Source organism: Ranitomeya variabilis, chromosome 1 (assembly GCF_051348905.1).
Source record: "Ranitomeya variabilis isolate aRanVar5 chromosome 1, aRanVar5.hap1, whole genome shotgun sequence".
In the NCBI taxonomy this organism is placed as follows: Eukaryota; Metazoa; Chordata; class Amphibia; order Anura; family Dendrobatidae; genus Ranitomeya; species Ranitomeya variabilis.
Window position 1 is genome coordinate 1,131,767,525 of NC_135232.1, and position 14,062 is coordinate 1,131,781,586.

At 45.8% G+C, this 14,062-nt stretch overlaps 1 protein-coding gene across 2 annotated transcripts in view; it reads right to left on the reverse strand.

The window, feature by feature from the left end:
* Nucleotides 1–1,096: 1,096 nt before the first annotated feature.
* LZTS3 (leucine zipper tumor suppressor family member 3) overlaps nucleotides 1,097–14,062 on the reverse strand; it is a 109,738-nt gene continuing 96,772 nt past the window's right edge. The window contains exons 2-4 of one of the 2 annotated variants that reach the window (XM_077280302.1): nucleotides 9,109–9,450; nucleotides 6,118–6,948; nucleotides 1,097–2,785 (exon numbers count right to left, since the gene is read on the reverse strand). In XM_077280302.1, coding sequence (XP_077136417.1) covers nucleotides 2,081–2,785; nucleotides 6,118–6,948; nucleotides 9,109–9,411 — 1,839 coding nt within the window. In that variant the 5' untranslated portion in view covers nucleotides 9,412–9,450 and the 3' untranslated portion in view covers nucleotides 1,097–2,080. The remainder of the gene's footprint in view (nucleotides 2,786–6,117; nucleotides 6,949–9,108; nucleotides 9,451–14,062) is intronic. The other variant, XM_077280303.1, reaches the window with a different exon arrangement.

A 14,062-nucleotide genomic window follows, 5' to 3' on the forward strand; every position in this document is an offset into this window, starting at 1 on the left:
CAGACATTCTATGGAGGGAGGAGCTAGAGGCCGACACAGACATTCTATGGAGGGAGGAGCTAGAGGCACACACAGCCATTCTATGGAGGGAGGAGCTAGGGACACACACAGACACTCTATGGAGGGAGGAGCTAGAGACACATACACTCTATGGAGGGAGGAGCTAGAGAAACAGACATTCTATGGAGGGAGGAGCTAGAGAAACAGACATTCTATGGAGGGAGGAGCTAGAGACAGGTACAGACATTCTATGGAGGGAGGAGCTAGACACAGACACTCTATGGAGGGAGGAGCTAGAGAAACAGACACTCTATGGAGGGAGGAGCTAGAGGCCGACACAGACATTCTATGGAGGGAGGAGCTAGAGAAACAGACATTCTATGGAGGGAGGAGCTAGAGACAGGTACAGACATTCTATGGAGGGTGGAACTAGAGACAAATACAGACATTCTACTGTAGGTTCTCCACGGTTCTCCATAGATTTTTATGAGCACAAACTGTCTCTATTATTTCAGTAGAACTGGCAGCAGAATGTCTGTCTTCCTCTAGCTCCTCCCACCTCTATAGCATTTTAAAAGCACCAACTGCCATCTCCTATCTCAGTAATGGGAAAATCTGACTTCACTGCATACAGATTTTACTCCTGATTTGAGAGGGAATGATCAGTCCTGACTTAGAAAGAAGCAGATTTCTCTGATAAGATATATTACAAAAGTTGCTTATTTTTATGGGCACTATTCATTTCTGAAATAAATAAAATAAAACTACTATTACTCTTTAAATTAAATTAAAGCGGTGGCCTGAATTACACAATACACTTTTTTATAGTATTTAAGATAGTTAACAATGGAAGGGGACCACTTTTTGGACTTTCTCTACCCGGTAAAAGGGTCCCATGCTGATAAACTATCCATAGATTGTTGCAATCCCCATCAATCAGCTGAAATCTATGGAGAAACCTGGCAGCAAGAGTTCAATTTCCCTGCAGCGCCACCACAGGAGAAACGCAGGAGTACACCATGCCCATCCAAATCAGAAGATTCAGGTCTGGTAACCAAGAAGTAAGGATTTGGAACAGAGGATTTTTTTCCAATCTGGACAATAATATATATTTATTTTTTCCATTCCAAACCGCCATGGGAAAAAAATCAGAAGAGTGTCTCCTTTTCCCTGGAGGACCAGGCTTCTCAATGCACAAAGACAGATCATTAACTTCAATGATCACTGTGTAATACCTTATTTCGCCAGTGGTGGTCCTGCAAAAAATTTGCACACAAATCATTCCCTGGATTGACGCTGATCACAGCGGGACTCTGTGCATCACTTCCGGTTGCATGGGACTGCACAAAGCAGAATGTAATCGTTGGGTTACACATCGCTTTTCTGAACTTGGGTCTCGGGAGAAGTTGAGGACTGTGGAAAAGGCTTTGGGCCAAAAAAAAACTTCTTTAGAAAACCTCTCACCCTCGTAGTGACAACACACGGACGGGTACACGATCCCACAGTTATCAGTAGTGCAGACTCGCTAATATATTGTAATGGAATATTATAGGAAAAAAAAACGTATCAAAGAACATTTACTAAAGTCCCTCGAAAGGTTTTGGGGATAATTCACAGTAAACAGTGCCTAGAAGTGTAGGAAAGATTGCTAGATTTCACTGCACAGCAGAACTTCCGTTGCTAGCCAATATGGCTAAAGGAACTCATTATCCAAGTCACTTTGACCTTTTCTTTCCGTGAGTCCTAAAGGATTAAGGACTGGTAACAGTCACAACACTGCACTTCCCCTTCGACTGCCCGGCGGTGCATTATAACAATATAATACACCTTTCGGAGCCGGCAAGTCTGAGGGAGGTGAAGGCGTAAGGGAAAATAAAACAGACATATAGTATCATTGGCGGCATCATAAACCGTACATCATAAATGTTTCATTACAGCAAGCACTTGAGACACCTTTTTCGAGTCCTTCAGGGCGGTTGTTGATGGAGTCCATGGTCCCCTTAGACTCTGCTCACTCTTTTCCTGATATCATGGGCTGGAGTAGGTAGCACATGCAGAGTGTAAACTGAATCAACCGTCCTCATATTTCGGTGGACTCTATCCTCTCCAGTCTTGACGGTGTCCAAGGCTTCTTGTCTTCTGCTGGCGGTGTGGTGGCCTTGGCGGTGATCTCGTTGATCTTTTGCTCCAGTTGTTGGTTTTTCTGATACATCTCCACGTAGTTGAGCTGCAGTTGCTTCTGATATTTTATGACTTTTTCCTTCTCTTCTTGCCACGTGCGCCTCTCTTCCTCGAAGTCCACCACCTGCTGGTCCCGCTGTTGTCTCTCCATAGCTAACTCAAATTGGAGATTCTCGATGTCCTTCTTGAGCGTGCCCAGGCTGTCCTCGTTCTGGCGTTTCATCTTTGCTTCGTCACTCTCGCACGCAAGAGTGTCCCTCAGTTTCTCGGTCATGTCCATGGTGTACGGGTTCTGACCCAGATCGGACAAGGTCTCCTTCAAACCAGCTATCTCCTGTTCGCACTGGCTGAGCTTCTCCTTCATTTGCTGGGCCTCGCTTTGCTTCCTCTGCATTTCGCTCTCGCAGATCTCCAGACTGACCGTTTTGGAGCTATAGGAATCCTTAATGGAGGCGAGATGTTCCTCTTTCTCACGCAGTAAGGCCTTGATTTCTTTTAACTGTGATCTAAGGCCGACTATCTCATTGAGTTTCTGGGCAATGTCCGCCTGGGCATCTTTCAGTTGCTGCTTCAAAAGAGATATCTCCCCAGCTTTCTGACAAACCTGCCAAGGAAAGCTCACATGGTTAATTGGTCACTTCAGCAAACTTTGAATAAGTCAATAATTACAAAGAAATCTAGGAAACCTTGTAATATAACATAGAAACAGGATGCTTTCTCCACTTATGAGCCACTTCTCCTCCTTCCCTCCTATCTGAACTCACCACCTACTTTGCAAAACATCTCAAATCCATCTAGGTCAAAACAAGATGGACTATCAGCTCACTGCCAGATCAGATTACAGCTGCCTAATGTAGCCTATCAATAGGGGAAGAGGAGACTGAAAATAATCAGATCATGCTGCAGCTTTCTAGTAAGTGTTCATCTCACCCTAGAGCTGGATTCACAGCTACATGCTGCTGAATAATGTCCTCCATGCTGCTGCTTCTGAACATGTGTTATATAAAGAAAGGAGAGCAGGAATCCCTCATGTCTGCGTGTGCCGTGTATGGGAGATATCATCGCAGCTAGTCTCCATCCACCAGCTCAGAAAAAAATGAAAAATGGAGACACCTGAAATAACAGGTAAGTTTTATTCATTTTCTGGGATAAAACAAGGACTATAGAGTAGAAAAGAAGGGTATGGCTGGACTTTATCACATGCACATAGCTGTAAAATCATGAACTGCAACAGCATCCAAATGTGCCTCCCAGGGAATGAAGGTCACAGGCCATCATCTGAGCGAATGTTTATCAGCGATGTCATATACAGCTCACGTACCTACTACCTGTCAATCACACCCACAGCGGCGTGCCTTTTTGTCACATGAATGGTTGCAGACTGTAACTGCAAATCCCATCGAAGGTGTCAGTGAAGAAGATAATCTACATCAGTGTCAGCTGGAAATCCAGCTTTTGCCAGACTGGCCAATCATCTATTGCTTATGGGGTGAAGTCCTGACTTTTCTGCTAATTGCAGTTGTTAAAGTAAAGGATTAGGTTGTGGGATTTCGACATGCCTGATCCTTTTGTTCTCAGGCTAAATAAATTGCCAAAAAACACTCTACAAATCTGTTGGATATCAGGTTGGCAGGAGTCACCTGGCATCTACCACCCTCACCGGTCAGCTGTTGGCTACTTTGGTGCTGGATGCAGACCGTGTACACAGCACTATATACCGTGTAGTGGTTGCGCTTTGGTACAGCAGCTCAGCTACTCTCTTCAAGGAGCTGACCAGACAGTGGCCATTATGGGGCCCAAGAGGCAGGGGGGCCCGGTTCCAGCGCCGCTACCTCCCAGCATCACACATTCAACTGTATCAGCACCATAGATGCTTCTGTGGAGAGGGTGTGATGATGTCACTTCATTGCATGCCACGCTGTGCCGAGCAGTGAAGCTGACGAGTAGACGTGCTGCAGAGACCAGAGCAGCGGAAGCAGGTACGGACTGGGACTGAAATTCAGTCCTGCTATTTGCAATCACACAGGCCCATGTTGTCCCCGTTTCCAAGCACCAGCTGGGGATATATGACTAATATTACCCTAGATGGAGGAAAGCAAGATGTACTACAAGACCAAGGTTTCTAATGATACCAGTGGCCTGCTGCGGTAAATAAAGGACTCAGCAACTTTCTGCTCCATCACAACTCTTTACAGTATGGATGTCTTGAGAACACCGATTCTGTTAGCAATGTAGCAGTCAAGGCAGCGCACGACCAGACAGGCCCTTCTGGCATTTGGCCCTGAGTGGAAGAACAAGGAGAGTAGAGTACTGTATTTATTTATTTTTATATCAATGAGTATGTGGTGGCCACAATACTGGAGTAATATGGGGTGTACTATATGGGGGCTGCATTATACTCTATCGAGGACTATTGGGAGTGCATTATACTATATAGAGGACTATGGGGTTCATTATACTATGGGGAGTGCATTGTACTATATGAAGGACTATAGGGGGTGCATTATACTCTATAGGGGCTGCGTTATACTCTTTGGGGGCTGCATTATACTCTATCAAAGACTATGGGGAGTACATAATACTCTGTACCATATGGGGATGCATTATATTCTGGATTATACTCTATCGAGGACTATTGGGAGTGCATTATACTATATGGAGGACTATGGGATGCATTATACTATGGGGAGTACATTGTATTATATGAAACACTATGGAGGATGCATTATATAACATGGGCTATGGGATGCATTATACTGTTGAGGACTATGGGAATTGTATTGTACTATATTGAGGACTATGAGGAGTGCATTATACTATATAAATGACTATGGGGAGTGTATTATCCTCCTATATGGAGGACTATGGGGTGTGCAATATACTTTATGGAGGTCTATGGGGAGTGCATTATATTATATGGAGGACTATGGGGCACATTATACTATATGGAGGACTATAGGGTGTGCAATATACTGCATGGAGGACTATGGGGCACATTATACTATATAGAGGTCTATGGGATGAATTATTCTGTATGGAGGACTATGGGATGTTCATTATACTATATTGAGGACTATAGGCAGTGTATTAAACTATATGGAGGTCTATGTGGAATGTATTATACTATATGGAGGACTATGTGGTGTATTATACTATGTGGAGGACTATAGGGTGCATTATACTATTTGAAGGACTATGGGGTGCATTATACTAAATGAGCAAAATGCTGCCTATTCATCGAGTGATTGGACTGTTTATGCCGGATCAGAAATCATTGTTCTCAGCAGCACATCAGCCGGTGAAAATTGCAGATAGGCTGCTGATAACATGATATTGTATGGGGACAGATTGATCTATTTGGGTTTGTCGTGTGCCCATCATTGTTCCTTAGCCGGTGTAAAGAGGCTGGGAAACAGACGTCGAACGACTTTGATATTGTTGATCGCACTTGTTTAGCGTCCTGAACTCAGCGCATGTAACTACAACCAAAATATTTCATTTGGGGCCTCACTTTAAACTTTTGCCCAGTGCCCCACCCTGTCTAAGACCAGCCTTGACACTGTTGTATAGCTGCAAACACTTGATAGGTGGGGGTGCTGGCAGTCGGACCTCCAAGGAACTGACATACGAGTCTTAGACAACCCTTTTAACTCGGCTTTGGAGATAAACATAGTTACTAGGAAGCTGATCAGTTAAAAGTAATCAATCTGCTGACAAGATCATAACATGGCGCTGTGACTTCTTGCTGGGAGAGGGGAAGAGAGAACTGCTTTATTCGGACTGGACAAAGAAGATCATATGGTCACTGTAAAGCGGATTTATTTTCTTGTGCCGGGGGGGAAGTGGATTTTTATGTTTATTATATCCAGATAGGATAAAGCTGTGAAAAGACATCAATACAAGAAGGAATGAAGCCTTCTGCTGATATCATCTTACCTCCCACTTGGTTTCCTCAATCTTCGGGAGGAACTCGGACTGCTCTTTCTTGAAGACCATGCACTTCTTCTCCAGTTCCTCCCTTTCCTGCAGCAACTGTCCAACGTCATCCTGAAACTTCTTCTTTTCTTGCTGCAGCTTGAATATCTGAAGCTGTAACGCCTGCTGGGCGCGCTGTGCTTTCTTGGACACTTGCTGAAGCTTGTTGGCATAATTCTGTCTCAGGTCTTCCATTTCCCGTTCCCAGATTTTCTGCTTCTCTTCAAAGACTTGAAAAATGGCAGCTTCACTCTTGTCCAGGCTCCTCTTCATCTGGATCACCTCTTGCTCCTTTTCCCAGAGACGATCCTCTAGGTCTTGGATGATGTCGTCGCTCGAGGGTGAATGGAAAGGCAAGGCCTCGTTGAGATGGTTGAGTCTGCTAAAAGAAGAGGTGCTTTTGCTGGAAGATCGGCCACTGTCTGAGGTAGAAATTCCATTGTATCCCACTATATTCTTTTCTACGTAGGTAGTCCCGATGCGATTTATATGGCTTGTTGACGCACTCATCGGGCCAACATGCTGGCTGTAACCAGTCCCATACGTTGGTAGGCTGGTCAGTGAATTACGGCCAGAGTCCGATAGACCTCCCACCTGGCTGGAAGACCTGTTGTGGCTGGTCTTCTCCAAACTGCTTTTCAGGGTAGCTGCGCTGTTGCTGTTCCCATGACTGGAGCCCTTTCGGTTCTCGGTGACACCATTGTTCAAAGGTGGACATAAGTTTTGCATGGAATGGAAATTCTTGGGAACCACCGGCTTAAAGGCAGAGGGTCTCACCAAAGGCTCATTGCTCTGCAAGAATGGAAAGAAACAAACATTTACCTTAAAATTTATCAATAGGTATCAAACAGTTCTCTAAATTTTCCTGAAATTATTTTTAGAACCCACTAAAAAGTCTCTTCATTATTCACCCAAGTACAGAGACTTGTAGGGCTGAGCTACATGAGAAACACATCAGAGCGGAGACTTCAAGACCTGGATACTCCAACGATCATATGCTGACGGCCTATGGTACATTACTGACCCTGTACTGACCCTGAGTTACATCCTGTATTATACTCCAGAGCTGCACTCACTATTCTGCTGGTGCAGTCACTGTGTACATACATTACATTACTGATCCTGAGTTACATCCTGTATTATACCCCAGAGCTGCACTCACTATTCTGCTGGTGCAGTCACTGTGTACATACATTACATTACTGATCCTGAGTTACATCCTGTATTATACTCCAGAGCTGCACTCACTATTCTGCTGGTGCTGTCAGTGTACATACATTACATTACTGATCCTGAGTTACATCCTGTATTATACCCCAGAGCTGCACTCACTATTCTTCTGGTGCAGTCACTGTGTACATACATTACATTACTGATCCTGAGTTACATCCTGTAGTATACCCCAGAGCTGCACTCACTATTCTCCTGGTGCAGTCACTGTGTACATACATTACATTACTGATCCTGAGTTACATCCTGTAGTATACCCCAGAGCTGCACTCACTATTCTGCTGGTGCTGTCAGTGTACATACATTACATTAATGATCCTGAGTTACATCCTGTATTATATCCCAGAGCTGCACTCACTATTCTGCTGGTGCAGTCACTGTGTACATACATTATATTACTGATCCTGAGTTACATCCTGTATTATACTCCAGAGTTGCACTCACTATTCTGCTGGTGCAGTCACTGTGTACATACATTACATTACTGATCCTGAGTTACCTCCAGTATTATACCGCAGAGCTGCACTCACTATTCTGGTGGTGCAGTCACTGTGTACATACATTACATTACTGATCCTGAGTTACCTCCTGTATTATACTCCAGAGCTGCACTCGCTATTCTGCTGGTTCAGTCACTGTGTACATACATTACCGATCCTGAGTTACATCCTGTATTATACCCCAGAGCTGCACTCACTATTCTGCTGGTGCAGTCACTGTGTACATACATTACATTACTGATCCGGAGTTACATCCTGTATTATACTCCAGAGCTGCACTCACTATTCTGCTTGTGCAGGTACTGTGTACATACATTACTGATCCTGAGTTACATCCTGTATTATACCCCAGAGCTGCACTCACTATTCTGCTGGTGCAGTCTCTGTGTACATACATTACATTACTGATCCTGAGTTACATCCTGTATTATACTCCAGAGCTGCACTCACTATTCTGCTGCTGCAGGTACTGTGTACATACATTACTGATCCTGAGTTACCTCCTGTATTATACTCCAGAGCTGCACTCACTATTCTGCTGGTGCAGTCACTATGTACATACATTACATTACTGATCCTGAGTTACATCCTGTATTATAACCCAGAGCTGCACTCACTATTCTGCTGGAGCAGTCACTGTGTACATAGATTACATTACTGATCCTGAGTTACATCCTGTATTATACCCCAGAGCTGCACTCACTATTCTGCTGGAGCAGTCACTGTGTACATACATTACATTACTGATCCTGAGTTACATCCTGTATTATACTCCAGAGCTGCACTCACTATTCTGCTAGAGCAGTCACTGTGTACATGCATTACATTACTGATCCTGAGTTACATCCGTTATTATACTCCAGAGCTGCACTCACTATTCTGCTGGTGCAGTCACTGTGTACATACATTACATTACTGATCCTGAGTTACCTCCAGTATTATACCCCAGAGCTGCACTCACTGTTCTGCTGGTGCAGTCACTGTGTACATACATTACTGATCCTGAGTTACATCCTGTATTATACTCCAGAGCTGCACTCACAATTTTAGTCAGATGCAGCGCCGCTGTCCTCTGCTGGCTGTGTCTGGCATTGCAGCATTCTAGTGAAGGAGTATGTGCTGTAATACCAGGCACAGCCTATTGTCCGGAGTGTCGCTGTGTCTGAAGAGAAGCAGTCAGGAGCACGCCCCCCATTTCTCGGACATTATCTGATATTTTCACCTTTTCGCTCTTGCGTTGCTCATTGATGTACATGGAGTTTTTCTCCGTCTTGTAGCTCTTCTCTTCCCCCGAGTAGCGGTTCGAGTATCCGTTTCTGAAGCTGTCGTTCTGCTTGAGGCTGTTCTGAGTCCTGGTGCCCACGCTCTTCATTGCAAACTCTTGATCATTGGCGACTCCGCTGCCCACACTGCCCATAGTGCCCTGGGAGGGGGAGTCAGAAGACCGGCTGGCGAACGAGTGGTAGGACTCCTGGCTCTGGTAGGTTGCGTCGCTCAGGACGGTTCTTGACTCTAGTTTTGCCATGGCGGCAGCGAGGAGGATGTGCGATGACACTTAACGGCACTGCAAGAAAAAAAGGTAAAGTGAAAAATACTGTTAAATTGTAACATTTCAGAATAAGCTGTCCTGTGTGTGTACATGAGGATATGCCAAGCCAGCGTAAGGAGACTTATTGGCCATGCAGTGCTCCTCTGGCAAATATTATTTTCAGAGAGGAGAACTAGAACTGTAGTGCCACTTATTGCCTTATCATGGTCCACAAGGAGAACGTTTTCCCCTTAGACTTCCTGTCAGAGGCCTCTCACCCAGCCTGGTCAGAACACCTGCTTTGCAGTGATGAAGGGTGAACACCCCAAAACAGGGCTCTGCAAACTCAGTGTCTGGTTTAACTTTTTATCTTGCGTCATTTGGCAAGGTTCGTTAAAGGGTCAATTTTGAGTTTTAGAATTGCCACTTCCAATAGGTGGCGCTAGTGTTCAAGTCCTCTTACTTTCTGAAGAGGCTATTTGCACATTTAAATTAAGGAGCATTGCATGGCCTATAAGTCTCATTACACTTGGCATGGAACTCTCCACAAGGAGAGGGTTTTCCCTTAGACAATATGTGCATTATTAGTTTTCACACTTTACCTTTTTGGAGTACTACCATCATTTATTTCCCTTTCTTATTTATTCCCTTCCTTCCCCTTCTCTCCCTTAGTTCCTTCACTCTCTCCCTTCCTTCCTTTCCTCCGTCCATTTCCTCCTTGTTCTCTTTCTTCCTTGTCTCCTTCCCTGACTTTTCTTCCTTTCTTTATTCCTTCCCTCAGTTCTCTCTCTCTCCCTCCCTTCCATACCTTTCTTACTTGTTCGCTTCCGTCCCTCTCTCCTTTCCTCCCCTTCCTTGCTTCCTTTTCCCTATTTGCTTCCTTCCTCCCTCTCTCACTTTCTTCCCTCTCTCCATACTTTCCCTCCATTGCTTCCGTTTCTTCATTCCTCCACTTCCTCCTCTCCATTCCTTGTTCCTTCCCTCCTTTGCTTCCTTTCTTCCCTCCATCTCTCTCTCTTTCCTCACTTGCTGCCTTTCTTTCTTCATTCCCTCACTTCATCCTCTTTCCCTTCCATTCTTTCTTTTCCTTTCTTCCTTGTTTCCTACCTCCTTTGCTTCCTTTCTTCCCTCTCTCCTTCCTTCCTCCCTCTCCCTTTCTTCCCTCTCTCCATACTTTCCCTCCCTTGCTTCCTTTCTTTCTTCATTCCCTCACTTCCTCCTCTCTCCATTCCTTCCTTCCTTGTTCCTTCCCTCCTTTGCTTCCTGTCTTCCCTCCTTCCATCTCTCTCTTCCCTCGCTTGCTTCCTTTCTTTCTTCATTCCCTCACTTCCTTCTGTCTCCTTCCCTCTTCATTCCTTCCTTTCTTTTTTTCCTTGTTTCCTACCTTCTTTGCTTTCTTTCTTCCCTCCCTCCCCTCTCTTTCTTCTTTCCTCCTTTCCTCTCTCTCCCTTCCTTCCTTTATGTTATCTACCTATTTCTTATCCATCTTTCTACTGATTTATCTCCAAGGTTTTGAGACTGCGCCAATCGATGGAAGCAAGGGTCTTCTCTGGCCCCGGACCCCCACCAATCATCTCTACTAAGCAGTCACTGTACTATATGATAAACACAAGTTTTGTTTCCCTGTAAGACCCTTCCACAAGACAAGCCCTAGGTCACAGGTAAATGTTGGCACTTGAGATAGACCATTATTTGGACGCCTGATTTCTGACGGCCCCAGCACCGTGTCCGGTCAGGCCCATATGACTGTGATGGACCGTGTCCGGTCAGGCCCAGATGACTGTGATGCACCGTGTCCGGTCAGGTCCATATGACTGTGATGCACCGTGTCCGGTCAGGTCCAGATGACTGTGATGCACCGTGTCCGGTCAGGCCCATATGACTGTGATGCACCATGTCCGGTCAGGTCCATAAGACTGTGATGCACCATGTCCGGTCAGGTCCATATGACTGTGATGCACCATGTCCGGTCAGGTCCATATGACTGTGATGCACCGTGTCCGGTCAGGTCCATATGACTGTGATGCACCGTGTCCGGTCAGGCCCAGATGACTGTGATGCACCGTGTCCGGTCAGGTCCATATGACTGTGATGCACCGTGTCCGGTCAGGCCCATATGACTGTGATGCACCGTGTCCGGTCAGGTCCATATGACTGTGATGCACCGTGTCCGGTCAGGCCCATATGACTGTGATGCACCGTGTCCGGTCAGGTCCATATGACTGTGATGCACCGTGTCCGGTCAGGCCCATATGACTGTGATGGACCGTGTCCGGTCAGGTCCATATGACTGTGATGCACCGTGTCCGGTCAGGTCCAGATGACTGTGATGCACCGTGTCCGGTCAGGTCCATATGACTGTGATGCACCGTGTCCGGTCAGGCCCAGATGACTGTGATGCACCGTGTCCGGTCAGGTCCATATGACTGTGATGCACTGTGTCCGGTCAGGCCCAGATGACTGTGATGCACCGTGTCCGGTCAGGTCCATATGACTGTGATGCACCATGTCCGGTCAGGCCCATATGACTGTGATGGACCGTGTCCGGTCAGGTCCATATGACTGTGATGCACCATGTCCGGTCAGGCCCATATGACTGTGATGCACCGTGTCCGGTCAGGCCCATATGACTGTGATGCACTGTGTCCGGTCAGGCCCAGATGACTGTGATGCACCGTGTCCGGTCAGGTCCATATGACTGTGATGCACCATGTCCGGTCAGGCCCATATGACTGTGATGCACCGTGTCCGGTCAGGCCCAGATGACTGTGATGCACCATGTCCGGTCAGGCCCATATGACTGTGATGCACCATGTCCGGTCAGGTCCATATGACTGTGATGCACCGTGTCCGGTCAGGTCCAGATGACTGTGATGCACCGTGTCCGGTCAGGTCCATAACTGTGATGCACCGTGTCCGGTCAGGTCCATATGACTGTGATGCACCGTGTCCGGTCAGGCCCAGATGACTGTGATGCACCGTGTCCGGTCAGGCCCATATGACTGTGATGCACCGTGTCCGGTCAGGCCCATATGACTGTGATGGCGGGCGCTCGCCTCCGTCAGATCTGACATTTACCATGTAGATCACGTTCTCCATCTCGTTAATGTCTCGTTGCCAGCCTATGAAGATAACGTCCCCCCGAGTTTCTCGCCTGTGAACTTTCGGCTCCCCTCCCTCTACACCTCCCTACGATGCTCCGGTCTCTGTGCTGTCAGAATCAATTTCTCAGTCCAGAGATTTCCCCAGTTAAGTGTTTTCAGCAATTGCTGCAGATGAAAGCGAGTTGAAGGAAAGGTTATGTGTAATGTTGGCTCCTGGAGAGAGATCTCCGAGCTCGCCTCTACGCGCCACGCTTCCGGGGAACTTCATTACCAAAAACTCAATCTCTGCCAAAATGATTGCGGTCCTGCGAGATCAGGCGGGTGCGAGACTCAGTCCAGAGCTAAACGTAATTATGGCTTTTTTTTTTTTTTTTGCCGATTTTGTAAAGAATCTTTAATCTCTTTGGTTTTCTACAAAGAGGAACATCTTCCGGGACAGAACAGAAAATTCCAGTGTGAAACATACGACAGCACCAAAGTCCCATCAGTACTGAAAAGTTTACTGTCACCACCTCCTCCAATATGGGAAGAGGGGGCCGGAGTCTCGAGACCCCCAGACAACACCTGATCGTATCACAGCGGAGCATGGGTGGTCCGAGTCCACCAAGCCAATGCCTCTTGTTAAAATGTACCCAGAAAATTAGAAGTTTAAAGGGAATGTGTCATCAGAAAAAGACTATATTTTTTTTCCATATCACACAATCTGTATTGAACATTTTTTATTACAAATCCTGCAATTTTCACTCTGGCCACTGGGGTTTTTAAGACTCTAACTTCCTGTTGTTTCAGGAAATACACATGAACATTAGCAGCAATGAGCAGAATCTGACCCTATGTTTTGTATTAAAGCATCTAATGAGCGTGTGCAATGGAAGAAGAGGTGAGCTGTGACACTGCAAATGGTGGATCTTGTGTTATCTTTTGCATATAGAGGTGTTATCAGTCATTGTACAGGAGGTGAGCTGTGATATCATCTACTGTGAATGATGGATCCTGTGTTATCTACTGTATATAGAGGTGTTATCACTCATTGCACAGGAGGCGAAGGTGAGCTGTGACATCCCCTATTGTGAATGATGGATCCTGTGTTATCTACTGTATATAGAGGTGTTATCAGTCATTATACAGGAGGGGGAGGTGAGCTGTGATATCACCTATTGTGAATGGTGGATCCTGTGTTATCTACTGTATATAGAGATGTTATCAGTCATTGTACTGGAGGAGGAGGTGAGCTGTGATATCACCTATTGTGAATGGTGGATCCTGTGTTATCTACTGTATATAGAGGTGTTATCCGTCATTGTACAGGAGGAGGAGGTGAGTTGTGACATCCCCTATTGTGAATGTTGGATCCTGTGTTATCTACTGTATATAGAGATGTTATCAGTCATTGTACTGGAGGAGGAGGTGAGCTGTGACATCACCTATTGTGAATGGTAGATCCTATGTTACCTACTGTATATGGAGGTGTTATCAGTCATTGTACAGGAGAAGGAGGTGAGCTGTGATATTACCTATTGTGAATGGTGGATCCTGTGTTATCT